This window comes from Formica exsecta, unplaced genomic scaffold (genome assembly GCF_003651465.1).
Source record: "Formica exsecta isolate Colony F162 unplaced genomic scaffold, ASM365146v1 scaffold1417, whole genome shotgun sequence".
Lineage (NCBI taxonomy): Eukaryota > Metazoa > Arthropoda > Insecta > Hymenoptera > Formicidae > Formica > Formica exsecta.
This window is the reverse complement of record NW_021848746.1, coordinates 162933-190031: the sequence shown is the minus strand read 5'-3', so window position 1 is coordinate 190031 and position 27099 is coordinate 162933. Positions and strand designations below refer to the sequence as shown.

General features: G+C 34.5%; 5 protein-coding genes across 7 annotated transcripts in view; 3 read left to right on the top strand and 2 right to left on the bottom strand.

Moving 5' to 3' along the window:
• Positions 1 to 439: 439 nt before the first annotated feature.
• Positions 440 to 6093, bottom strand: LOC115246252 (VWFA and cache domain-containing protein 1). Its single transcript, XM_029824965.1, has 9 exons — positions 5352 to 6093; positions 4907 to 5272; positions 4643 to 4816; positions 4095 to 4564; positions 3810 to 4011; positions 3469 to 3715; positions 2705 to 3368; positions 2261 to 2630; positions 440 to 2183 (listed from the first exon to the last, which is right to left on the bottom strand). The coding sequence occupies exons 1-9, from the start codon at positions 5827 to 5829 to the stop codon at positions 1648 to 1650; spliced, it is 3507 nt and encodes a 1168-aa protein (XP_029680825.1). The 5' UTR covers positions 5830 to 6093; the 3' UTR covers positions 440 to 1647.
• A 4209-nt stretch (positions 6094 to 10302) lies between these two features.
• LOC115246244 (sodium- and chloride-dependent GABA transporter 1-like) lies at positions 10303 to 18703 on the top strand. Of its 3 annotated transcripts, none has more exons than XM_029824955.1 (9): positions 10303 to 10898; positions 13174 to 13443; positions 13668 to 13968; positions 14121 to 14307; positions 14413 to 14680; positions 15096 to 15470; positions 15736 to 16038; positions 16432 to 16599; positions 16727 to 18703. In XM_029824955.1, the coding sequence occupies exons 2-9, from the start codon at positions 13288 to 13290 to the stop codon at positions 16814 to 16816; spliced, it is 1848 nt and encodes a 615-aa protein (XP_029680815.1). In that variant the 5' UTR covers positions 10303 to 10898; positions 13174 to 13287; the 3' UTR covers positions 16817 to 18703. The 3 variants fall into 3 exon arrangements, with proteins under 3 accessions (XP_029680815.1, XP_029680817.1, XP_029680818.1); XM_029824957.1 differs by lacking the exon at positions 10303 to 10898 and adding an exon at positions 11408 to 11477; XM_029824958.1 differs by lacking the exon at positions 10303 to 10898 and adding an exon at positions 11480 to 11501.
• Positions 18704 to 20150: 1447 nt separating this feature from the next.
• On the top strand, positions 20151 to 23157 carry LOC115246246. The gene is made up of 3 exons (XM_029824960.1): positions 20151 to 20393; positions 20686 to 21616; positions 21742 to 23157. The coding sequence occupies exons 1-3, from the start codon at positions 20274 to 20276 to the stop codon at positions 22896 to 22898; spliced, it is 2208 nt and encodes a 735-aa protein (XP_029680820.1). The 5' UTR covers positions 20151 to 20273; the 3' UTR covers positions 22899 to 23157.
• LOC115246247 (39S ribosomal protein L13, mitochondrial) lies at positions 23147 to 24552 on the bottom strand. Its single transcript, XM_029824961.1, has 4 exons — positions 24391 to 24552; positions 24102 to 24225; positions 23542 to 23696; positions 23147 to 23445 (listed from the first exon to the last, which is right to left on the bottom strand). The coding sequence occupies exons 1-4, from the start codon at positions 24412 to 24414 to the stop codon at positions 23212 to 23214; spliced, it is 537 nt and encodes a 178-aa protein (XP_029680821.1). The 5' UTR covers positions 24415 to 24552; the 3' UTR covers positions 23147 to 23211.
• Positions 24553 to 25010: 458 nt separating this feature from the next.
• Positions 25011 to 27099, top strand: part of LOC115246250 (protein MON2 homolog) — an 8229-nt gene continuing 6140 nt past the window's right edge. The window contains 6 exon segments of the mRNA XM_029824964.1: positions 25011 to 25590; positions 25919 to 26050; positions 26139 to 26321; positions 26409 to 26645; positions 26792 to 26917; positions 27064 to 27092. Of these exon segments, the coding sequence (XP_029680824.1) occupies positions 25471 to 25590; positions 25919 to 26050; positions 26139 to 26321; positions 26409 to 26645; positions 26792 to 26917; positions 27064 to 27092 (827 nt within the window). The 5' untranslated portion in view covers positions 25011 to 25470.

The window sequence follows — 27099 nt, the reverse complement described above, 5'->3', positions numbered from 1 at the left end:
ATATATGTATATCACGCGCAATTATCATATATATAAATTACATTTAAATGTTTTTTTATATTTTACCGCTCTGTCTTCTTAACTAAAAACCATAAAAATGGAAAGTCTGTATTACGATCATGTTAGTCTGTTAAAATGTGCGTACATTATCGCACAAATCATGAATGATGGTGTGTATTGTATTATGTCAATAAAGTACTTTAATTGTAAAACTTTAAATAATACTTTTGTAAAGGCTTGTACTATAGTTACTATAATATAATGTAATTTTTTTTTGGTCGCGATTGTGTAGTTTAATTTCAATAATATTTCTATGCAAAAGAAAAGAAAAATACATTTAAAAAATGTTCAACGATTATAAAATTTCGCTGTTTTGGTAGCCTTGTGTTAATAAAAATAACTTATAATTTATTCATTGACATATCTTTTCAAAATTTGATTTTCTTGTTTCTTTTTTTTTTTTTATTTTTAATGCTAATTTGTGCAATGATAAAATTATGATTTCATTTCAAGAGAAATGCTTAAATAATCTCATATAAGAACACAATAGAAATAATATTAGATTCTATATATATATATAGCTTTCCAAAATTATTCTGCATAGTATACAAAGTATTATCACGTTTTGGCACTTAATTTTACGTTATTAAATCATGATAATAAGTATACTATATAGATTAAAATATAAAGAAAAAATTGATAATTCTAAAAATAAGTCAGGGTACTATAACATATGTAAACTGTCTCGTCAGTGTTATACCATGTGAAAAAAAAAAAAATAAATAAATTCAAAAAGAAATGTTTTCAGTTGTTCTAATCTTATTTTTATAAAATTAACTATGTCTTGCGATTCAATAACAGTATAATGGCAATATTTCAGGTAGTGATTTAAGATTTACCATTTTGTCCAAATTGTGACTGTTAGTACTAAATTACTTCAAATTAGTATCAATTATTTATCAACAATAACAATTTTGTAAGGTTTTAATTTCTTAACTTGCATATATAATTACGAATATATAGCACCTATCTGAATATAATATTAAAATACCTTGTCATATAGAAGTATTCTATTTGAAAAACTGTAATATTACTTATATGTATAAAAGTATACTTTTATACAATTCTAAATTGCTCTGTAATCAGAATTATATATAAATAATTCATTATTGCTTTATATATCTGCTTATAAATTTATACTTTAAATTAAGTTTCTTATATAATATACTAGCCATCTAAATTGTTTTATATATAAAACTTGTACAACCTATCAACTATTATTAGCACTTTCATAGAAGGCTTTAGTATCGATAGAGATAGCTTATAAAAATTATATATGTTTTTAAGCTCGTCAGTCATTCAAAAATTCGTACTTATTGTCATTTTGATAATAAAAACTGTGCTGTCACTTTGATAATGATAAAAACTGTGCTCTGCCACTTTGATAGTAATAAATACTGTTCTATTGCAACTGCAATACAACAATATTATATCTCCCATATCAAAAATTGTAAATAAAATAAATTGCTATACGTTACTGAGGTCATATTTGCAAGAAAGTGATATAGCTTCTTACGAGATTTTGAGGACGTTTTGTTTAGCTTATGTTTTCAAATAAATGGCAATATATATATGAATCCAATTTCACTAACAATAGTTTGTTTCCATATCGCGATGGACAGTCACAGGTGCTAAAACATGATGTGGCGATGCCAAGTACGTTGTAGGAGAAGGCATTCCGATGCCGGACTGCCTCAAATCCGGCTCGATGTTATTGTCGACAATTAGCAGAGGTTCAGAGGCGAACGTCTGCTGTTCGGAATCATCGTGTGGCGTCATCGTGCTGTACCCATGATCGCTATCTCCACCAGGTGGTCTTCTATAATTAGTAGAAACTCTGTACGGTGATATAGGTGCGATACCATCTCTCACAAGGCAATCCAAATTGCTTTTGGTTTGATCCAATTCCGTGGGCTCCAGATCGCCCTCGAGATGCGTCATGCGCAATGTGTCGGGCGAGGTATGGAGATGCAAGCATTGATGCTCCACACCCGAGTTTACCGATCGGAGTCTATAGCAAAATAGAACGATACCTAGGATCAAGACTAATGCAAGAATTCCACCGGCCACTAAACCGACCGATGGCCACTCTCCTATCACGATCTCATCCGTTGATTGTGAATCTGGAAAAACAACTTTATTATATAATGACTAATAGAAATCAATAAATATGATAAAAAAGAAAAAAGAGCGAATTTACTGTAAGTGCCATCGCTGTAAGGTATCAAAGATCCGAAGATTCCCTTGAAACATACGGACATGTCGGAGCAAAACGGTTGTTGCAAAGGTGTTTCTCCATCGGTATCGACGTGACACCATTGACAATCCGCGACACCCAAGCAATCTCTCTCCGTCGCGTATGATTTGCAATCGATAGACGGACACGATTTCAAATTCGTCGGTTGTATCCACGGGGTCTGTAAACTCGAACCTTGCTCATATAGCGGCGGACAAGAATTTAAATTGTTGGTACTTTGTTGCGTACAACTAGAAGAATACAAGGAGCATTCGCAAGGACATTCACAACCAGTTTGTTCCATACTTTTGCAATTTAGACATGAATGATCCATCTATAATATTTAACAGAAAAGAAATTAAATATTTTTAAATCGAAAATAAAATACAATAAATAATGTGAACTTACTGTACTGCATGGACAAAAAGCTCTAAGCAGATTGCACTGAGTCGTCACGTTGACGATACCAAGGAATACATTAGTACCTGGTACGGCAGCTACTTGATATCTAACACAGTGCTCGCCATGTGCTATATTAGTGAGCACGTCATCGAGCGACATGTTAAACTGATAGTATCTTTGCATGATGCCTTCCAAGCGATTTGCACATGATTTTTTTTTTACAAACAGCCCGTGATTCAATATGTCATTAGCTACTAAAAGTTCCTTATGCGTCAAATGCTGTTGCTCAATCTTGCCTGTTGCTTCCAACAATGTCGGATGCGACACCAAGTAACCTTTGTCATCCATCAAGAAACATTTTACAGTTGCATCGTAACAGAATGGAAACATCTCTAATAGCAATCTCATGATGTAACTCATTGTAACATCCATAGATAAAACAGCAATGACATAATCTGTACTTCTATTGCTCATAGAATATTCAACGACTTGACTTAGAGTGACTACATAGCCTGATCCACCCGCATCTAAGTAAGGTGGAGTCAAAATTATCTTATCAGGATACTCTAGTGCTTTTCCATACCACATTCGTCTCTTGGGATCAAAACCAGAATCCAATACCATTCCTGGAAATATCTCCAATACACCACTAACTGTACTCACAACATATCTAAAATGACAAAATAAACCAATATATCGAGATATTATTATAAGTTATTAATAAGTTGCTAATAATAATTCAATAAAATTCTAGTTATTTGTACAATTACCTTCTTATTACAAATTTATTTAATGGACTCTCAATATGTTGCTTTTTGAAATGTTCCAAGACTTGTGCTAAGATTGCTACATCCGGTTTTACAGATGGATGTAAACCGGGGTTAGCTAAAAGACCTGTTAAATCTTTTATGTATGCCATATAACTTTGTACAGTCATAGCTGAACCAGTTTCTAATAATTCCAATTGCTCCATTGGAGACTGAAAGCACCATGGTGATAAATAAACTACACCTGTTGCTACAATAAAAAAGTAAAATATATAAATTTTTAAATATCTATTAAGATTTTGTAAATAATTGGCAACTGAAATGAAAATTATTTATCTTCTTACATAAAGTTACAATCCTGTTTCTATAAGTGCAAAGTGTATCTTTATTAATGACAGTTTGAAGCATAAGATCGAGGCGATGATGTAATATGTTTGTAGGCAGTAAAGGCACAGTTCTTGCAACAGGCAATATTCCCTCTTCAGTCATGGATACCAAGCATATTATCATGTCGTTATAAATTAAATGTTTCCATCGGTACCGTTTCTGTGTCATGAATCAAAGAATAATTTTCTGTATCTTACTCCTGTATTTAAATTTAAAATTTGTATATAAATGCTTTTCTTTACCTGCTCACCCAATTTTGTTTTTACGTCTATGACTCCTTGAAGCTCATTTATCATTTTCATTACTGCCCAATTATCTATATTTTCAATGTCTTGCAGATGCACTTTAAGTGGTTGCTCAATTATCGTCTCAATCCTGGGAAAATTTTTATGCATCCAAACCACACCTTTATTGTCAAAGAATATAACGTATATGTTTGGACCAGTATTAAAATACGTTATATCATCAAGGAAATCACATAATTTTACATCTAAGGATAGTAGTGCAATACTTGTAATCTGTCCAATAGATAATATCATTGTTTTGCTATATAGATCAAAATATGGGTCTAATATATAAAAATCTTTTTTATGATAATCAGGACATTGCAAACAAGAAAATAGTTTTCCTATTTCATATCCAAGAATATTTTGCGTTGGAAGAACAATAACATCATTGTTTACAAGTTGTTTAACATTGATGTGTGGTTGATCTGAAAATAAACTGTGATATAGAAAAACCTTTCACATATATAATTAAAATAAAGTGAGTATAAAGAGAGAACTTATACCTGAAAGAATAAGTATAGTTCTGAGATAAGTCATAAGTTTTTCTGAAATTATTTCAAACACTCTTTGCACATTTGATGTATCTTTTAATTTGTTAGTCAAATGTATAATAATCACTTCGTGCCTTAAATTCTGTGTTAATTTTCTAAAATCAACTTTTGTTGTCTGATTTGAATCTAAAAAAAAAAAAAAGAATTAAAGGGTATTAAATCAATATAATCGCATATATACAATCTATATATTTAAAAAGACTCACTTCTGATTACCTGTTCTAATTAAACTATCAATATACCGAGCTAGTTGAAACTTATTGATATCTGTTGCTTTCAACAAGCCATCTTTACAAAATGAAGGAGCAGTATTAGCAAGGCCAACAACAGTAATATTATCTGTTTCAGAGAGCATATCTATAATAGTTCTGGCTGCTATTTGGGCCAAAGCAAGATCAGATTCAGACATAAACATGCCATGCTCCAAAAGCAGAATGACATTTTTCTCAGGACAGTATTGAGATAATAAAAGTGATCCAATAATGTGACCCAACATTGGTGGTCCACATATCGTACTCGGTTGGCTTATTGGTAGTACACGCAAGTTTTTCCATTCTTGACTTCTTAACTTTGTTGCAAATTCTGTAATCAATTAAAATCGATAATATATTGTATAAATCTAGATAAAACATGAATGATTATGTCATTCAATATGAAATACCTGTTATAATCTGAGAACATATATCCGAAACTCTGTTCATCTGCATTATATCCAAATCAACCGTTTGACTAGAATAAACAGTATGAATCCCTTTCGACAGGATGGAGTATATGGCGTTGTAGCCCTGCTTGAGGACATCAATGTGTGTTCTTAGTTTATTGTTAAATTTATCAACTAATGCATTAAGTCTCGCGTCCAGATTGCTGGAGATGTTAGTGAATTCCATCTTATTAATCGTATCTTGGAACGAGGATACGCCGAGTTCCTCGTCGACGATGGATCGCAGTCTCTTTGATAGATACCTCACGACATCTCGTAGACACATGCCGTTCAAGGGTTCCGCTGACACCTGTTTGCGCAACGGCTTGCCAGATTGACATTTAACAGTGGCATTGGTGACAGTGTCGTCGTTAGCGGCTGCATAAAGATTTATTAGTATTATTAGCAAAGTCAAATACAAAATCTTGTTTACAACCATTCTAACGGATTTGCGGCTATTTTGGTAGCGAGTATATCTCGCGGTAATTTCATAACCTCACGGATTTATCGCGTGGCGATAATAGTTCATGTTGACATCATCGAGCATTTTAAGCGTCATGTGACTGTATCACTTCGAGTTGCGCGAGGTTTATTTAGGAGTGTTAATGAGAAAACGTGCTCGGAGACGCTAAGAATCGTTCAATTTTTGTACGATAGTGAGACTACAAGCAACAAAGCATCAAGTACCGTAAACCGTAAGGTTATATATAAGAAGGTTAAGTCATGAGCCCCGATTACCCATAATGCAATGCAAAGAATCAATGTGAGCAGTCGCTATTGAAAAGAGATGCTAAATAAGGTAGACTGTTATTGGCTCACACATTGATTCTTTGCATTGCATTATGGGTAATCGGGGCTCATGACTTAACCTTCTTATATATAACCTTACGGTTTACGGTACTTGATGCTTTGTTGCTTGTAGTCTCACTATCGTACAAAAATTGAACGATTCTTAGCGTCTCCGAGCACGTTTTCTCATTAACACTCCTAAATAAACCTCGCGCAACTCGAAGTGATACAGTCACATGACGCTTAAAAATCAGCTGCATAAAGTTAGCCGGACCACTTTAACTTTTTGATAATTAAAATTATCTAATCGTTTGGTGGTCGTTTGGTGATGATTGGTAGCCTAGTTAAAACGTCTGGTGATCAATCGTTTTTTTTTTTAAATTAAATAATTAAAATATTGGTGTAAAGTTAGCCGGACATTTTTAATTTTTAGTCTAATTGATTAAATCAAGGCTTATTCGATGCAGAATCGTTAGGTAGTTACAAATCCTTTATTTACAACGTTTGGTAGTCTATAATTTATCCAAAAAGTAAAAGCGAAAAGGGGACCCAGCCCCAATAATTTTGATATATGTTGTCAAGGGCATAATTCTGAGTAACATTTTCTTCTAATTTAATTGTCGCTCGTTGCTTATTAAAAAGTTATCAACAAAAAAAGTTTAAAATTTACCAAAGTGAATGCACAGACAGGAAGCACGCGCGCGCGCTGTAGGCTGGGTGGACCTCGCTTTACAATGTAGCATGTACTTTGTAAGTTGTAAAGTGAGGTCCACCCAGCCTACCGGCGGGGAGGGTGCGGGAGGAGGGGCCGAAGGCCCCCCTTGCACCCCCACCGTGTGTGTGTGTGTGTGTGTGTGCGCGCGCGCGCGCGCGTCTTCCTGTCCGGCTAACTTTACACCAATATTTTAATTATTTAATTTTAAAAAACGATTGACCACCAAACGATTAGATAATTTTAATTATCAAAAAGTTAAAGTGGTCCGGCTAACTTTACGGAGCCCGGTTAATCTAACCGGACTTGGTGAAATTGGCCCTTATATATATAACCTTACAATTTGTAATTCACAACTAGCGCCATCTGTAGATTGCGAATGGAGCGTGTCAACAACAGCGGACTATCGTCTACTGTTATCTGCAGAACCGACGTTTGTGTAGTATTTATTTTTGTTTACTGCACTCACATAGAGCCGCCATCTTGAATAAATGTTTCATCTCTGTTGTATGCCATCAAATCACATTTTATTTATTATTGAAATATTTTATATATCTAATTGTAAGTATTATATTCATATATTAAACCACAATGGTTATTGGAAAGAAAAACCATAGATAAAAATAACTGTCGGTTTCTAAGTCATCTGCTATCATATTTTTAGAGAACTGTCATCTTTTATCGGATGAAATCGCGTTATGTTAGGTATTCAGAGTCATGTGTGAGTAAATAATATATAAATCTGTAGATTAAATATATTTGTCACACAGGCACATAATATTTACAAATGTATACGGAAAAAACGTGAAAATAGACGTGCTATATATTTTCTGCTATGCAAAAAACGTTTAGCAGAAATCAATGGAAATATATGCGTGTGTATGGCAAAAACATATATCGATCAAACTTCAATTAGTATATAGTTATAAACACGAATCCTATCTCATATAGGCAATAAAATTGAGAGTATTACTTATTTATTACAAATACACAGTTTGATGCACGAAACATCATCAATAAATGGTTACTGTTAGTCGATTAAAGCGATTCATCGATGCGATGTATATCAATGTTACGTATCCGAGCGCTGTTAAAGCTCAATACTTTAATATTAAATAATTGAAAAATCTTCATCGATGCTTTACCGCTTCTTGTATTCGCTTTTTTCACAAGTCTAGTATTCTTTAAATGTCATTGTCGTTACAAAACGCAAAAGAACATTATAACAAAATGAAGTGAAAATTTCAAGCACAAAAGATGAATTGTATACCTAATAGTCTCAAAACTAAAGAAAGCCAAATTTTCAGAATAAATTCATGTAAAATTATTTCAATTTGCATTTTTTTTCTATATATGATACGTTTTTCGAAATTGTTACGGTACGATATAAATATTTCAAATCGCGAATTTCAAAAATTGTTGCGAAGCGTGCGCGTCCATCCCCGTGAAAATTCCAAGCAGCAAGATGGTAAGCGGCGTGGTTCCCGCGCCACTTTCCGCACATCCTCTTGTCATTTGGGATGCTCCCCTCTTCGGGTGCCTAATGTCATCAAGCAATCACGTCGCGCGACACACAAAACATATTGTTATTTGCGAAATATCACGATTCGAGGCATACGCTGGCGCATCCGTAACAGCATGAAAAATCGATCGGAAACAACATTTATTCAATTATTACATTGGGAAATTTTAGACGAGCGTTAGTAGATAATTTTGATAAAGTAGATAGTTTTACGGATAGAATCGATTGAGCGGATTAGATGAATTGGTCATGGGACGATTATGACTTCCTCGATATCGATTCAAAATCGATATCGCGAGCTGAAAAAGTTTGCTCGCAGCGCAAAGCGTTTTATGGATTTGCGTTATCAATCCGGGCTTCTCCTCATGACCTATACGACGGACTGTACCTAGAACGGATGCGGGGACGGATCGGTGTCACGTGAACCCTCCGGATATACCAGCTTCCTAGTCTTGCTCACCTACTTTATTGCCATTTCGTTTCATCGGAAACGTTCGGAAATCGCCTACGGCGGGAAAAACGTGCGGCAATTTGTTGCCGAAATGCACTTCCGTCGTTTTTTTTCGTTCGCCAAAATTTTTGCATTAATTTTCATCTTAATCAATTTTTATACTTGCTTATAAATCCTTTTAATCTTTATCAATAAATCCTATAAGACGGCACCGGCGCCGCAATAACGTTAATGACGGGAATCAGATAATGAGAGAATAATAATGAAATAATTCGAAGATTTTTAATCTTTAATTACTATATGCAATAATTTATATATGTGGCATATCAATTTGACGAGAGATTAGTAATGCGATGTTTAATGGAAAAAATTTGCGTCGTAATTACATAATAAATGCGCGGCATTTTGTTTTCACGTTGATAGCATTTATTCAAGTTAATAGTTCATAAGCATTCCGGTATTCCTTTCATTGATTACGATATGTCCTTAAATATTCCGGTCCATCATTATAATAAACGCAAAATGTATGAAAAATACTGAAACATATTTTTTGAAATTTTTTCCATTTTCGTGTCGAAAAAGTAGTCAATTCTAATCTGAATTATATATTATATTATGATTGTGTGTGTGTGTGTGTGTGTGTGTGTGTGTGTGAGAAAATTTTTTAGAAATATTATTATTAGTTAACATTTTATTTTTATTCAAAATAATAACAAATTATTTTTTAGAGAAAAATATAATCATTATTGTTTCAGATTTTTGCAATATTGAAAAATCTACATGTGATTAAATTTGGGAAGAGAATGTAGTCTTACAAAAAATCTTACTTCTGGGCTGTTATAACAACCATTTTGAATCCATATGGATCAATCCTGAATCTCGAAAGCGTTAAATCATGTATCGTTCCTATACGGTTAAAGCCCGTGAAGAAAAGGGCGCGGGCACGCACCCAGAAAAATTCATACAAGATGAGGTAAATTGGGGTTGCTATTTACAAAGAAATTAAGGTGTTAGGTTTTGCAGGAGCAGAGAAACGAAACTAGGAGAGGAAGAAAAAAAAATGCAATTGCGAACATATAGAAGGAAGAGAGAGAGAGAGAGAGAGAGAGAGAGAGAGAGAGTGAGAGAGGGGGTGGGGTGGTTGGAGAGATAGAGGGAGGGCATAGATGTCAACTTGATGATGATATACTGTTGCGATCTTGGTGTATGACCCCCTTTCTTCTCCACCGTCATCTTCTGTCTCTCTTTCGCTCTTTCTCACTACTGCTCTTTCTCTTCCTCGCTCATTAGATCTCACCTAACCACCAGATTACGTTCCGTCGCGACGGGGATGACGGAGGGCATAAGGGCGGTGCGGGTGGCGCAAATCGCGGGCGATGGAAAAGAAAAAGGGGGAATCCCCCTCCTGGATTTTCTTCCTGCATGATGATCTCAGTCACTGCCGGCTGGCGCGACGCGTACGGAAGACTGGACCGATCGCAGACCGATTACGCACAGTATCCCGCGGACAACACTCGCGCACGCAACACAGGGAGTTGCTCATCTCTTTCTCTTTTTCTCTCTTTCTCTCTCTCTCTCTCTCTGTCCCTTGGTACACGCGCGTTGTGCTTCTTCAGTCACAGTATATCCGCGGTAGACGATCACCAGTGATCGCAACCTCATCGCCGCGAATCATCTCTCGAGATCTGGTGATCCTACGGATAGTTGGGACTTTGCAGAGATCGACATCGGAGATCGGAGCGCTCGCCGCGGAGAACGTTGGTCAGCTGAGGATCCATCGATCGCTGAAGATCTTTGTTATTGGATCACGAGATCGGAGACGATACGATACAGCTACTCCAGCGGCGAGCGCGAAACTACGTCCCGCACGTCTATCAAGAGTGCTCAGGAGAAGTGCAGTGTATAAAAACGAATCAGACTTATTCCTCTCATCGACGACAAAGTGACGCCAAACTGTCTTGCATCAGTTTGCTCATGGTTATCTCGAAAAAGCCGATGACTTCCACATGAGGTTCTATCATCGAAGTTAATAAGGTTTGTAGATTTTTTGGAAATTAGTAGCTGAAGAAAGGCTTAAAGTTGAGTTTGATTTTGAGTAAAAATAGCGGTATATTTGTCGCATATAATAAATAAAACAATTCATAGCAATTAGTTTTCTTTGCAATATATTATTTGCAATTATTAATTTTTACGTAATTCTTGAAGAAGCCCTTATAAAAATCAAATTTAACAAAGTAGTATGAAGAATAATAATAACCAGTTGTTCCTCAATATAATTGAAACGGGTTAAGTTAATGAAACATATTAAGATAAATTGATTATGTACTAACTTACGTATAGAATTAACGCTCCTTAAGCATACATGTTACCTAAAAATTATTATCTTTAATTTAAATTAAGATATTAAATTTGGCATTCTGGTATCACATGGCTTATGCAATTTGATTGCCGAGTATGAGCATTCTGAAGAGAGAGAGAGAGAGAGAGAGAGAGAGAGAGAGAGAGAGAAGCACGTGCTTTAAGATACTTCAAACTGTCAAGTCCAACAGACTGGTGCCACGTGCTCGTAATTGGCTTACCAACCATGTCCCTCAATTCTATCTTCGGAAAAACGTATGCAATAAAATTTATGCGGAAGTACGTAATATCGGAAGATGTGTCGGAATATTTAAAAATAGTATCTTATGTTAGTTTTTCGCCAAGGCAGGATTTTCACGACGCGAGAACGATGGCGTGAAAATCCTGGTACGTCGATCGCAACGATACGCGGAACGACACATCCTCGGTTAATTAGAATATAGCTGTTTTTTATGAGCGTGGAAGAGGAAGAGGGAGCCGAGATGGGAGGCGAAGGGTGGGAAGGGAAGAGCAAGGAAACACGCACCATCGCGATATTTATTATATGGGACCCCTGCCGGACATTCGCATTTAACGGGCCGCACCAATGGCCACTGCTCACCCTTCTTCTTCTACGTACCTCGGAGAATACCTTGCTGCTCTTCTTGCAGATTCTCCTCCGCAAGTCTCCGTTGATCTCGCGATATCCTCGCTTAATGCAAGTTCGATATATATAGATTGAAATTAAATCAAATATCGATTAAGCGATTTGCTGTCGTTTCGTGAAAAGCGTTTGCTAAACTAGGTTGCTGAAAACAATTTAAAAAATACGCCTTTTTAGTGCCAATTAATAGCTTATTAATACAAAATTAAATACTTTTTTACAAACACATATAAAATTAATTAGTGTATAATACATTTCTCAGTTCTTTAGAACAGTTTTAATTGAGAACCGGCAATAATAATTGTTATAATATTATTCTTCCCTGAGAGAGAGTTTTTACTGCAGAATAATTTCACATACACATACAAAGATATAATATAAAAACAATTTTGAAAAAAGAGATAAATATAGATTTATTATATAAATTATATAAATATATAGTTTTTAGAAAAAAAAGAGGTAAACTTTTATGAATTTACATTATACATATGATTTTAATTTGTTTTGCAATTGATCAAAATAATTAAATTTGCTAAATAGCTAAATATAATTATTGCTTTATTTGTTTTATTACTGTTATATAGCTTTATTTATCTTTTGTTGATACGCAACTTTACCATAAATGTCAATTTACATATGTATTATAATTGATCATAATATGTATATTTGACCAGCTATTAACTGATAATTTTCGCGCGATCATAGATTTAATTTCAGCATCTTGACGTATCAGAGACGGGACTCTTTAACATCCGACTATTGAGACACAATGCGGATACAGCCTAATTATCCAATAGAAGAACGCATATTCTTAGCTGGCTGTTCTCTCGGCAGTCTGCTTTAATGCTCACAATGATCAGCCGGCTTTTCACTTCTTTCGACACCCCCAGAAGCATTTATCTTCGACCCAAATATCTAATCGTTTTCCGCAGATTTTCCAGACAATAAAAATCAGAGGAACATCCGTAGCTTGAGAAGAATGAGAACTGAAACGTTTTAAAACAGAGAAGATGAGAGAACTTTGATGTGGAATTTGAAAACTGATATAATATTTAATATTTTATGAATCACAATTATTTAGCGTGTTCCAGCAAATTGATTTGATATCAATTCTAAAAACTTTCGTTTTATAATTTTAAAGTAAAAAAAAATCTTTTTTGCTCTTGTCTATATTTAAGGATTTAAAATAGATTTTTCAAATTTCTTGCTGCAACAACTGCAACGCTTGTTGCAGTTTCTTAAGTATTTAAACTTCGCTTCAAGCTATATCGTGGAGTTGAGTAAACTGTACAATTCGTTTTGCTACAGGTATTGTGTTATGTCTCATTATCATTTTCGCATTTGAGACGATACTGATCGACAATCAGCTGGAGTGAGTGCACAAACAGAGAACATTTAGATTACCATTGGGCGCTTTCCAACATGACAGAAGCATCGCGCGATCCTGAGGTAACTGATCCAGAAAATCCCGACAATGGTAGAACAGCATTAAACCTGACATGCTCAACGACCAGTAAAAGCAAACCTCTTCCGGATCGTGGATCATGGAGCACCAAGCTGGATTTTATTCTCAGTGTGGTAATGCATTTTGTTACGTCGTCAAGTATATTACTCATTACGCCAAACACCATCGATAGTGATACCATAAACAAAATACCTATCAAATTAAAAGAGATAATATGCCAAAAAAATTTATAATCCTCATAGAGAAATAAAATTATTTCTTTACCATTGACATTAAGTTAAATAAACGTGACTTGTGTTGTGTTTGCTCGTACTTTGACGTTTGTCATTTCTTCAAGGTTGGTCTGGCAATCGGTCTTGGCAATGTATGGCGATTTCCATATCTCTGCTACAAAAATGGCGGCGGTGCTTTTTTAATCCCCTACTTCTTGACACTGTTCCTCGCCGGTATACCCATGTTCTTCATGGAACTGGCTCTCGGACAGATGCTCACAATAGGCGGCCTCGGAGTCTTCAAAATAGCGCCGCTCTTCAAGGGTATCGGTTACGCCGCCGCGGTAATGTCCTGCTGGATGAATGTCTACTACATTGTTATCCTGGCTTGGGCGATTTTCTACTTTTTCATGTCGATGCGCAGTGGTGAGTACACTGACAAGTTTATCTGCATTGTAAATTTTTGCGATCGCAAAAAATTTTCTTTGATATATCTTAAATCAAAGATCCTTCATTTAATAATGATGACGAAATATAGGGATAAAAGAACTTTATTAAGCGTTACATAACATACATAGAGTTACCTTGGGGCACCTGTAACAACTACTGGAACACCAAGAACTGCGTGAATCCCTACGATAGAAGTTCGCTGTTTTGCTGGTCCGAGATCTCAACCCGGAATGGTAGCGTCGTCAAAATGTGCACGGTCAATCACATTAACATGACGGTGGCGGAGCTTACGGATCCTGTGAAAGAGTTCTGGGAGTCAGTATAAATACAATTTTTCATTTTCTCCTGAGTACGTGACGCGCGTAATTTGCGCTTTTCTATTGCCGAGCTTACATAAATACAACTATCTCTACCTTTCAGACGTCGAGCGTTGCAAATCAGCGAGGGTATCGAATACATGGGCAATATTCGATGGGAATTGGCGGGTACATTATTGTTAGTATGGATAATCTGCTACTTTTGTATCTGGAAGGGCGTTAAGTGGACCGGCAAAGTCGTCTACTTTACTTCTCTATTTCCATATGTGTTGCTCACTGTTCTTCTGATTCGTGGCATTACGCTACCCGGCGCCATGGAAGGCATTCGATTTTATATCAGTCCAAACTTGTCTAAACTTCGGGAATCCGAGGTAAGTTATTTTTTTTATTTGCTGACTTTTTAAGTTTGTTGGCTTTGAAATAATCCCATGAATGTCAGTTAACTGTAATTGTTAACTCTAATGTTTATACGAAAATGATTCTATATTCCAACAATATATAACTAAGATTTCTAATTTCATAATATATATTTGTGTTAATTTCAATGCACTTTTTTATTATTTTAATAATAATTTTTTAAATCTGGATTTTTTAAATCATTTATGGATAATGTGATGTGGAGATGGATAATAAAATAGAGATATTTTCTAAAAAATAAAAAAAGAAATATTCTTGGAGAGTATGTATCCACGGAATATTATTATCTTAGAACTAAAGCATTACAGAAACGTTTTAAGAATATTCCACGTATATACTTGTGGAAATACATAATAATGAAATTCGTAGGTATGGATCGACGCAGTGACGCAGATCTTCTTCTCGTATGGTCTTGGGCTCGGCACTCTGGTAGCCCTTGGTAGTTACAATAAATTTACCAACAATGTTTACAAAGACGCGCTGATCGTCTGTTCGGTCAACTCGTCCACCAGCATGTTTGCGGGTTTTGTGATATTCTCAGTGGTAGGCTTTATGGCACACGAACAACAGAAACCGGTCGCTGAAGTGGCCGCTTCCGGGCCGGGTCTAGCTTTTCTCGCTTATCCATCGGCGGTTCTGCAACTGCCGGGCGCACCAGTCTGGTCATGCTTGTTCTTCTTCATGTTGCTGCTCATCGGACTTGATTCCCAATTTTGCACGATGGAGGGCTTCGTCACGGCTATGGTATTGTTTTAAAGAGCGTGGCAGTTCCACTATTTTAATTGTTTGTTTATATTCTCTAGTCCTAACATAACTTTTTTTCAAAGTTTTTCAAAGTTTGGAAACTTCTATTTTTAAACTAGAAAAAATCAGTAGTCTTCTATTGTTTTTCTGATTGTTACTTGCGATTTGTGTTTGAAATATATGATTCGACTATGTATTACTTCAAGAAAGATTCCTTTGATCGCAAAAAGATATTATTTCAATTAGTCAGTTAATTATCTTTTAGGTGGACGAGTGGCCTTTGCTGTTACGTCGTCGCAAGGAAATTTTTATTGCCTTCGTGTGCGCCTTGTCCTATCTCGTCGGATTGTCGTGCATCTCTCAAGGTGGCATGTACGTCTTCCAAATCCTCGATTCGTACGCTGTCTCTGGCTTCTGCCTGCTTTTCCTTATCTTCTTTGAGTGCATATCAATCAGCTGGGCGTTTGGAGTGAATCGATTCTATGATGCCTTGCGTGATATGATCGGATACTATCCCCTTATGTGGTGGAAATTCTGTTGGACGATAACTACGCCGATGATTTGCGTTGTAAGTATAAGATTTATTATTATTTTGTTGTGCTTTTTTAATTTTAGTTTAATTTTAGACATTAGCTATTTTTGTTAATTTCTTTTTCTTAAAATAATTGATAGTACAATGATAAAAGAAAATCTCACTTAACATCGATAAAAAGAAGATTACATGGAATGTGTTCTGCATTTTTTCATAAATTTGTTTGGCTGAATCTTGAAATAATTTTTTTGTTATAATAGCAAGAATTTTTGAATTATAGATTTTTTCGCGCATGTATGATTGCAAATACTTAACAAAGTTTTACTTTTCATTGAATGCTTAGTGAATTTTACTTTGAATGGAATATTAGTTTGTAACTATTTTAAATTAGTTTATAAAAATATCTAATATATTCGATGTTGAAATTAGGGCGTGTTTGTCTTCAATCTGATTCAGTGGACACCCATAAAGTATCTAGACTATGAATATCCCTGGTGGTCGCATGTATTAGGTTGGTTTACAGCGCTATCCTCCATGCTTTGTATACCCGGATACATGGTCTATGCGTGGATGACTACGCCAGGCGATAATAGGACAGTAAGTCAATAAGAGATAACAATAATAATAAAACATTTAAAATACAATAATACATCATAATAAGATGATAAGTATATTATAGAAAAAAGATTATTATAAGAGACTTATCATTTAATTATCCTTGCAGAAATACAAATTACTGATCCAGATAGAGGATGATGTCGCGACTCTGCGAACGAAGATGGGCCAACCACCAGTTGAGCTAACACCCCTATAATTTTCATTTTGATTGGCAACAAAAGCTCACCTAGTACGATAATGTAGCCGTTTATTACATCTCATAAAGAGAGAGTAGGTGAATTATAAGAAATTAAAAAAGGAATTTATTCTGTAAAACAATAAAACTCTTAATCTTTGAAATGGAGGAAGCAAATTTTAAAAAATTGGAAAAAATATTAAAAGATTATTTTTTTAAATATTTATAGAAAAACAAAGCACAATACTATCACGTTAAAAACGGACATTTTACGGACGGTAAAACATTTTTTAAATTGAATTAATTTTGAAGATTATATAAAATATAATTTCTCACAGAATAAGTTCTTCGTAATTCCTCTTAATCTACTCACTTTTTATAGGATACCATGATAACGGTTACTATAAAACAACGTGCACAGTCGCGATAGATCGTCGAGATCTATTCTCTCTTTCATTCAAGACGCGACTCAACGCGAAGCAGAGAGCCAGCAATCAAACAAACACACTCGACACTGCCCTCGATCCCCTCATACCCATTTGACAAAAAGCTTCGCTGGCTTTGTACATAAATTATTTATTTGTCATCATAGCGATTATCGTATAATCTCCGCATTGTAGGAAATTTGCGAATGCTCGCGACATTCTGGTTGAATCATCGGATTCATTGTGGGATCAAATGGAATTTGCGGATCAAGTTGCATCCTCATTAAACAGTACTAAAATTGACTTTATTATGAGTAAGTTATTAAGTGGATTAATTAGATATGAGAAAGAGAGAGATTGTTATTCTAAATTATTTTTATGCGAAACTTCTCTCTCTTTAAAAACAATTTTTTGGGGATTTCTTGATTTCTTTGTGGTAAAAATTAATCTACCAGATTATTTTGTTTATAATATAAATAGAGAATAGAAATCCACTTAATTGTTAATAATGCTAACAATAAGCGATATTAGTCCAATCGGTTTTTAATTTTCACGTAACAATATTCAATGATCACATTATCCATTAAACTTGTATCGTGATAGCTGTAGACGTTTTCGCACTTATTGTTACGCTTATACTTTCGCATCAATTTAATGTCGCATTTAACATACGAAGTGTGGCTGCGTCTTCTTTTTCTAAGATCGTACTAAATATCAATTTGAGACAAGCGTAAGGCAAAAGCGTTTCTTCCGCCTTATGTTATTGTTACGAGTTGTAAGTAAATGTAGGCACTAATAGTCGTACGATCAAATTTTTCATCGTTCGCAAGTGGTTGGTATCAATCATATATCAAGTCTCGGACTAGCTTTTCTAGCTGTTCACGACGAGCAAACGAACGAATATGAATCCAGGATTGCGCATATTTATGCTGCCATAAATATTATAATTAGACGCGTTGTATTATCGCATCGCTCTTATTTAATAAATATACACTACTAGTGTTATGTAATTTATTTTGCGTACCTGTCGTTAGATCTGCAGCGTTGGTAAAGTAATAGTAGCGAGATAGCGAGATATCGGATAGTGTCAACGCACGATGGACGTTGCAATATCGTGACAAAGTTATAGTCCAAATAAAATAAAATATATATAATTTCGATATTATTGCTGCCATTTGTATATGGTACCTGTCTCATTTAACATTAATACGAAATGTCAAGTAAATCTATCACATATGCAGAGATACTAATAGTACTAGAATTTATCCTAAAATTATAAAACTGTATTTTTCAAAAATACACGCTCGACTTTGCAGCATAAATTCGACACTTAGTGCGCAATAATTAAATTCGCGTAATAGGCATCCATATGATATTGGAATTATTTATTTGTTAGCGAATTAATGATTCCCCGATTCATTGTATTTTATTTTGTTTTACTGATAGTACAAATAATAAATTTAAAATGTATTATAATTAATAATCGTATTATGTTTTACATTTTGTGTTTCAAGATGTGATCACAGTTTCACGAAATCTATTGTGTGCGATATATGCTATTTACATTTGCATCATTGAATTTTTCTTTCTTTAAATCGTGATTTTATATCTGTTTTATTTCAGATTTCGTTTATTTAAAAAAAAAAAAAAAAAAAAAAAAACCAACCCACATGAAGATTCAAAGAATCTGTAGAAGATATCTAAATAAGGATTTGTTATAGAAGATATAAGAATATATAGTAAAAGAGAGTTTATATAAAAAAGAGAACAGTAATTTAAAAAGGAGAAACAATTTTATCTTTTAAACTTATATTTTTTCTCATATGCTTATTTAATATCAAAATAAGTGTCTTCTTTTTTTATCTTCAAGATAAGAAATAAATTTTAAGAATTTGTAATTTTTTTCCGATCTCTCAAATCATATTCGTATCAAATCGAAAGAACGTATATATATCTTTCATTTATTTGAAATATTCATTTTATTCTGCTGGGCCGCGTTCGAAAACATCACTTGTGTGCACACGGGTGATGTTCTCGAACGCGGCCCTGCGCATTCGCGCAGAGCGCAGATTATAAAGCGGGGAGCACACACTTTTGCATAAGCGCATAATCACAAGCATAAGGAAATTGATTGGTCCATTTCCTTATGCATAACGAAATTGACCAATCAATTTCCTTATGTTTATGATTATGCGCTTATGCAAAAGTGTGTGCTCTCCGCTTTACGCGGAACAAGAGCGGACCAATCGTAAGCGTAGCGAAAACTGCAGAACGCTCGCAATTGGTCATGCTCTCGTTCCGCATTACGCTAATCCGCGTTTCCGCGCTCCATGTAATGGCAACCTCATTGTCAGTCCATTTTATGGGTGCGTTCCGTTTCACGCATTGAGCTCATAGATCGCCTGGAAATCTATAATATATGTAAAGCCCGAATCACACTAGCGGCTCGCGGCTGCGATTGCGATTGCGTTTGTGATTGTGATTTGCTACGCTCTAATCATATTTGCAATTGATGCTTCCTGATTGGCTGAGGCAATCGCAATCGCAGCCGCGAGCCGCTAGTGTGATTCGGGCTTTACATATATTATAGATTTCCAGGCGATCTATGAGCTCAATGCGTGAAACGGAACGCACCCATAAAATGGACTGACAATGAGGTTGCCATTACATGGAGCGCGGAAACGCGGATTAGCGTAATGCGGAACGAGAGCATGACCAATTGCGAGCGTTCTGCAGTTTTCGCTACGCTTACGATTGGTCCGCTCTTGTTCCGCGTAAAGCGGAGAGCACACACTTTTGCATAAGCGCATAATCATAAACATAAGGAAATTGATTGGTCAATTTCGTTATGCATAAGGAAATGGACCAATCAATTTCCTTATGCTTGTGATTATGCGCTTATGCAAAAGTGTGTGCTCCCCGCTTAACCTTGTGCGCAGAAATGTGCGCAGGTCGTGCGTAACATAAGAACATAACACGTGATTAGTCCACGCTATTGAAAACTGAGATCTGAAATGTCGCATTGTTTTGAAAGAAGAAATCGACAATGAGAAATGGAAACGGAAGAGCTTTGCAATATCAATATCTCTCCGTTGGTAACAAGCCTATTCGCGATACAATGGTCACCCGACAATCAGATCTCGATAATTACAGACGGAGGCGTTCATGTATTCGTAAGTTACATTACGCTGTTATTTCCGTTGTTATATATACTGAAAGGAAAAGAGATGAGCAATAAATAGCTTCTGTAATACGTGCAATTTTTGAATTTAATACATATCTATTACATCGTTGAATGTTTTTTTAAATGAATATTTATATGAAAGCGTAGAACTTGATCAGATTAGGAAAGAATCGAGACTAATTAATCATAATTTTAACCGTAATATACTCGTCAAATTGGCTTGAATGTCGCGAATTATGATCGCAAGAGATTAATACTATAATAATAATCTTCTTTTGCAGGAGCTGGAGCCTTCACCCATGTCTCCTAACTCGACAATCAAGTTTGCTCGTTCCTTCATCTATCCTTCTGAAAATTTGCCAGCATATGCATTTGTGGATAAGATAGACTCATTAATATGGAATAATTTGGAACGTGAAGATATTTACTCGGTTCTCATGGAGGAAACAATTACTCCAATGTTAGATGGTATAAATGATATGGCCTACAGAATAGTAAATACAACATGGTCACCAAAAAATTTAATCTCTCCTAGCCAGTGCGTATTAGCAATATTAACTGCAGCTGGTGCAGTTGAATTGTTGCACAAAGTTTTCAATGAATGGTATTCTATATGTGACATTTCATCTCTTCGGCTAAATAATGTAGAGGATAAAATTATATCTAATCTTAATAAATGTAAAAAATCAAATAATAAATATGCACTGATAACTGAAAGTATGAGGCAGTTGCAAGCTTGCGCTATGACATGGAGTGAACTGTTCAAAACAGAAGAAGCTTCCTTTGCATATTTTTCTGTGGCTTATCGTAGTGGCGATATATTGATTTGGAAGATTCCTAGAATTTCAAACTTTACAGAAAGCTTGCTGCCTGTACTCATTGGTAAAATAGATTTGAACACTGCTGTAAAAATAAATACATTATGCTGGATCACTGTGGACATGGATGAACATCTGCTGGTCGTTGGATATTTTGATGGCCGAATATGTGGTGTAAAACTGACCTGTGATAATGGCCTACAAATAGCGTTAATAGAAAAATATGTCGCTCCGAATCGTATACCAATTAATTATTTACACATAGTTTCTCAAGATGAGTCAAGTGTGAAAATTCTTGCTGCCAAGGGCACTTTTCTCTTATTGTTACATATAAACTTGGCAGGAACATTGAAGAGTATGCAACATTTGCAAGTACAAGGATTTAATATTTCTGGTATGCAAATATTTCTGAAAATTATAGCTTACAATAAAATTTTATAAATGTTGTGATTTGTGTATAGTTTGATATAAATGTTTATTAATTTGATTTTAAAGCATATAAAGCATATATTGTTTCAGGTATAATCCCTATTACAGCTCAGCAATTTTTGATCACCACACAGGATAGTCAATTTTTCATCATTGATGTACAGTCAAACAATTTAATCATCAATGATATAAAAAATCATTTATTGCAGCCATCTGTACAGTCTTTAGGACTTGCTCACTCGCCGAATAGAGTAATGTTTATTAATATAACCAGTCCAAAAGCAATGTATGATCATTTAGTGATGAGGGAGCCAAGTATAATGCGTATATTCACTTTAAAAGGCGCAATATGTGATCCATTGTCTATTATTAATAATAGTGCAAATCTCATAAGCATTTGGGATTGTATGGAAGTGCTCAGACTCAAAGCCTCTAAAGCAGAGGATCCGAGTATGGTATTGTGTCCCATTACAGAGAACCTTGAATCGTTATCGCTCTACAATTTGCAACTATCAATGTGGATGACAGTAATGATCAATGTGTGCACGACGAAAAAGCCAATACCTAACATGGATCACATACAAGAATGCAAAATGACGCAAGCGTTACCATTAATCTTTTTATATTCCGCTTGCGCATATCTCGATAATTCGACGAAGAAGAACACTATGTCGAAAAATCAGACACTTGCCGTAAGCTTACTCAGAAGATATCTGGAAGTATATCTCGCAGACGGAGATGAGGAGAAGGAGGATATCGCGTATCGGCGCGCTCGAGACACGATGAATGCGACTGCATCGTGTCCCAATCAAATGGAGAAGTGCAATCTATGCGGCGAAGTGATAGATGAGCTCTGGAACGTCAAGTCATGTCCGCGGGGTCATAAGTTACCCAGGTGCACCACAACATTGTTGCAAGTAACGTTGTTGGATTATTATGTCTGCTCGATATGCACGCGAATCTTCCATCCGTGCTTGAAAGAAATGTATGAGGAACCGCAATGTCAGTTCTGCGATATGCCTATCTTGCGCAATTTTCACGCTTTTGATATAGAAGAGTCTAAACTGTATGGAAGAAACTTGTCACGGCAACGTATTGTAGATACGGAATCGTCGAGAGAATTGAATTCGGAAGAGTCGCACGAAAATCGAAGAAGTAAGTGGGATACATTGCATACTTACTCTGTAATTGTGAATGATGATGATGATGAATCAGGTAGAATCACGGAGAAATGGGAAAAATTTTAATGGAAGGTGTCTGAATGTAAACATGTGTGTTAAAGCAATTCACACAAATGTGATATTAAACATATATATATATGTGTGTGTGTATATGTATGTTTTGTTTCCATATTCATGATTTTATCCACATTTTTATGAATTAGAATTGAATTGAAACTAGAATAGCTATATATATCTAATCTAGCCTATATAAAAAATTAGAACAAATATTTCCCCCATTTACTTATAAAACCATAAAATAATCAGACTCTTTATTATTATTAAAATGTGTATTATTATTTTCTGAATACATTTACATTATATAATATTTACATTAAACTTATTTAAGAATGTAATTTTTGGGGTATTTTAAAAGTTGTGGGATATTATCTATTTCTTCCTGTGGAATATGATCTAGTCGAACTGGGACGGTTCTTAGCTGTTTAAGTTGATTGCTAATATTTTTGAATATATCCTTGGGTATCTTATTGTCTGGGAATATATGCAGCCTTTGCATGGTATGTTTCCGTTGCAAGTTTTTTGGCAATTCTCTATATACAGCCTTTTGTACAATCTGTTTAAATTATATATACAGAATTATATAATATGAAACACTCAACAAAATTTTATATTAAGCATTCACATTTTGTAATTGCAAAAAATCAATTACCAGAGTTGGATCCTTGTTATGTAATTCCCATGCGAGAGTCCAAGTAGCACCTCCATGATATGTTGTATGATGGAAATATACACGTTTTCGCCACTCATCGCCGCGTAAAGCAATCTCCTTGCTGTTTATTACTACTACATGATCGCCACAATCATCTATATAAAAATTATTAAGTAAACATTAACAGTTAACATAAGATTATATTTGACTTTTTTCATTTATGCCACTCTCATCTTATACTTTCTTTAACATTAAAAGAGTTCAATTTATGGCATAATTTTAAACCATTATAAATCTTAGTTTATATGTTTTTTTATTTTTTATCGGTGATAATCGTAAGATTTTTATATTTAAGATGATTGATACTTGGGCAAATTAAAAGAATATTTAGTTTCTCTCCTTATAGCGTAAATTTCTGTGTAATAATTATTTTATTCTTCATAAGAATGTAAAATTCTAAGGAGAGATTGATAGAATAATTTTTTATATATGACAAGTATTTTAGAATAGATAATAAAAATGAAAGAAGGGAGAGTTAATGTAGTATATATAGTACTTACTCAATGGATGATAAATTGGTTTATGCATTCCCATAAGATAGTGCTTTATTAACCTTGCACTTTTATATGGGTCTTGCCATGTTGCATCATATATATGCCAAATACGGGCGAATGTTCCCCAATGCTGAAAATAAACCGCGTTAACATCATAAACGTAAATTATTCGTGCAAAATTATGCTATGAACATAAACAGGAAGCAATTAACTTGAGGTAAATATTCGCATGTTATAAGAGGTATGTACATAAAAATTGTGAGATTATTATACATAATATCAAAGAAAGGCAAACCTGTCCTCTTCGCGCGAGTGACATGATAATTTCCGACAATAAACTTTTATTATACACTCTGCTGCAATATTCTATTCTGGTTTATATTTCATTCAATTTGAGGTTATGGTCGCAATGATTTACACATACTACTCTACTATTATATATATATATATATATTATATATGTGTTCTCAAAAGTCGAAATTTTAATTATTAAAAAGTAAAATACTAATTATGATTATTTTCGAACTCGTTGACGAATTTTTAAATTAAAATATTTTATTATCTCTCTCCTCAATGTTATATGTTTTATATAAATATAGATAAAAATTGTTTTAAGTTTAAAATATATATAACGGGAAAAGAACTGCTTTTTCGTACCACATGCCATTACATTATATTCATATTTTGTATATATATAAAATATATATATATATATATATACATATATACATTACTTACATCATTCTAGTACACGTTATATTATAGTACATTATATTACATTATATTACATTATATTACAATATATTATATTATATTACATTTTCTATATTTATTAACATTTTATACATCCTTTTCGATTCTCTTTTCAAATTTATATTATATGATTACGCGCGTCAAATTCATGCAAACGCAGCTTTCTTCGTGCTGACAGCGCCGTTGCATACGTGTCTATCAAATCGTGTATCTATCGTATTGCAATCGAGTGTCTACCGTAGTTATACAGATTGTACGACGTCGCGAATAATTACGCTTCGGGTGCAACAATATTAAGTACGCGAATCGTGAACTGGAGTGAATTATTGGATTTCAAGATAACGTCGGCGTCGCGTTTAACGACAGCAATCTTGTGCCATTTATGGGCATCCGCGGCGACCCGCCCTTCAATGTGATCCGCGGGCGCGACGGCTCCGAAAGAAAGACGATTTCGATGGATCATCGAAATCGTCTGTACGCCGACAATCGGCATCGTGGAGAGAGTCAATTCAAGTATCGGCCGATTGACGCTTAGCGTCTCGGTTTGACAGCGAGCTGTCATGCGCCTGGTTTCAGAAGTCGTGTCGAATTAGAACTCTAAGAAAGCGGTAACGCGTCAACGATGGCGAGCTCTGCTATTAGCAGCAACCCGGAAAACATCTCCAAGTTCCTGGAGACTTTGCAGTCGGACCTTAAGGTACTCGCCTCGGAGACCAAGAAGAAGTATCCACAGATCAAGGAGGTATGCAGAGATGTGAAATCAGCTCAAGTTATATACTGAAAATAAAAGTTTTGGTTTTGGTTTTGGTTTTTCTTAGAGTTTGTCTTCTTATATAAACTATGATTTAGATTTAAAAACTATATGTAGTTTCTACAGGATGTTTGCATTGAATTTAGAGAACTGTATTTGTTAAATTTGCATCAATAAGTATAAATTGTAATAGCAATATTATGTTGTTTCTATTCTTGTTTAGTATAGAATTATTTAATGAATGAGCAATCCTTTTTGTTCAAAAGGAAATTTATTACTGCTTGAATTTAGAAATCTTTATGCTATGTGTTTATTATAGTCATGTGAGGAAGGAATTGCGAAATTGAGGACAGCGTCAAATAATCCAGGGACACCAATATATTATATTGTAAATCAAATACTTTATCCTTTAGTTCAAGGTTGTGAGAGCAAGGATATAAAAATTATCAAGGTATTATAATTTATATTTTATCTTTATAAATGTTATATATATCAGAATAAAATTTTACAATTTAAGTATGTTTGTCTTTCTTTTCCAGTTTTGCTTAGGTATGATGCAGAGACTAATAACTCAGCAAGCAGTAGATCAGAAAGGTGCTCGATACATTACAGATACCTTATGGTTGCTAATGGAATCTGGTACAGAGGAAGTTAAAGTTTTGCAGACTGTAACTCTATTACTTACGAGTAATGCTGTAGTACATGGAGATACTCTTGCAAGAGTGAGGATTTATCTATATCTGAATATTTGCTTTTAGTTTTTTTAACAAAATGTTCTAAATATTTTACTTGAGACTGTATTTTTCCAGAACCTGGTGCTTTGTTTTCGGTTACACTTTACAAAAGACTGTACAACGATAAATACAGCTGGCGCTACTGTAAGACAGCTAGTGTCTTTGGTATTTGAAAGAGTAGTTGCTGAGGACGAGCAAAGTTCTGATCAACCAGACTCTGAGGAAGTTAATTTAGAAGAACTGAAAATTCCAATGAATCAAGCGCCTAAAGGTCTTGGCCCTTGCGCTGCAGATGCATACTTAATGTTTCAGGTAATTTTCATTCTAATCTTAATTTTTATATAATTATGTGTAAAATATAATGATGCATATTACTTTTTTGTAATTGTATCTGTAAAGCTATAGAATATAATCATCTATTTGTATATATCAACTATATTATGTAAATTTTGTTTCAGGATCTAGTGCAATTGGTAAATGCTGATCAACCGTACTGGCTGATAGGCATTACTGAAATGACCAGAACTTTTGGCTTGGAATTATTAGAATCAGTTTTGACCAATTTTTCATCAGTTTTTTTTAAGGTATTAGTTAATACATATACAAAATATAAGTAAAAAGTTTGAGATTCATATTTTTTAAGAAGAATACACAAAATTATTCAAAAAATCGTTTATACAATTTTATATATGTAAAAAAGCTAAATATATCGTAAATATAAAATTTTTAGCATCCAGAATTTAGCTTTTTGCTGAAAGAAAGAGTG

What these genes read in the sequence shown, in the direction of transcription:
- LOC115246252 (XM_029824965.1), bottom strand. Translation starts at nt 5,829, where the DNA reads ATGGTTGTAAACAAGATTTTGTATTTGACTTTGCTAATAATACTAATA. An exon ending in TGATAGTTTAATTAGAACAG is followed by an intron (nt 4,817 to 4,906) that starts GTAATCAGAAGT and finishes TTTTTTTTTTAG; the next exon opens with ATTCAAATCAGACAACAAAA. An exon ending in TTACAGCGATGGCACTTACA is followed by an intron (nt 2,184 to 2,260) that starts GTAAATTCGCTC and finishes TTGTTTTTCCAG; the next exon opens with ATTCACAATCAACGGATGAG.
- LOC115246244 (XM_029824955.1), top strand. Translation starts at nt 13,288, where the DNA reads ATGACAGAAGCATCGCGCGATCCTGAGGTAACTGATCCAGAAAATCCC. An exon ending in CTACGCCGATGATTTGCGTT is followed by an intron (nt 16,039 to 16,431) that starts GTAAGTATAAGA and finishes TGTTGAAATTAG; the next exon opens with GGCGTGTTTGTCTTCAATCT. An exon ending in CGCCAGGCGATAATAGGACA is followed by an intron (nt 16,600 to 16,726) that starts GTAAGTCAATAA and finishes TTATCCTTGCAG; the next exon opens with AAATACAAATTACTGATCCA.
- LOC115246246 (XM_029824960.1), top strand. Translation starts at nt 20,274, where the DNA reads ATGGAAACGGAAGAGCTTTGCAATATCAATATCTCTCCGTTGGTAACA. An exon ending in ACGGAGGCGTTCATGTATTC is followed by an intron (nt 20,394 to 20,685) that starts GTAAGTTACATT and finishes CTTCTTTTGCAG; the next exon opens with GAGCTGGAGCCTTCACCCAT. An exon ending in ACAAGGATTTAATATTTCTG is followed by an intron (nt 21,617 to 21,741) that starts GTATGCAAATAT and finishes ATATTGTTTCAG; the next exon opens with GTATAATCCCTATTACAGCT.
- LOC115246247 (XM_029824961.1), bottom strand. Translation starts at nt 24,414, where the DNA reads ATGTCACTCGCGCGAAGAGGACAG. An exon ending in ACCAATTTATCATCCATTGA is followed by an intron (nt 23,697 to 24,101) that starts GTAAGTACTATA and finishes ATTTTTATATAG; the next exon opens with ATGATTGTGGCGATCATGTA. An exon ending in ATAACAAGGATCCAACTCTG is followed by an intron (nt 23,446 to 23,541) that starts GTAATTGATTTT and finishes TAATTTAAACAG; the next exon opens with ATTGTACAAAAGGCTGTATA.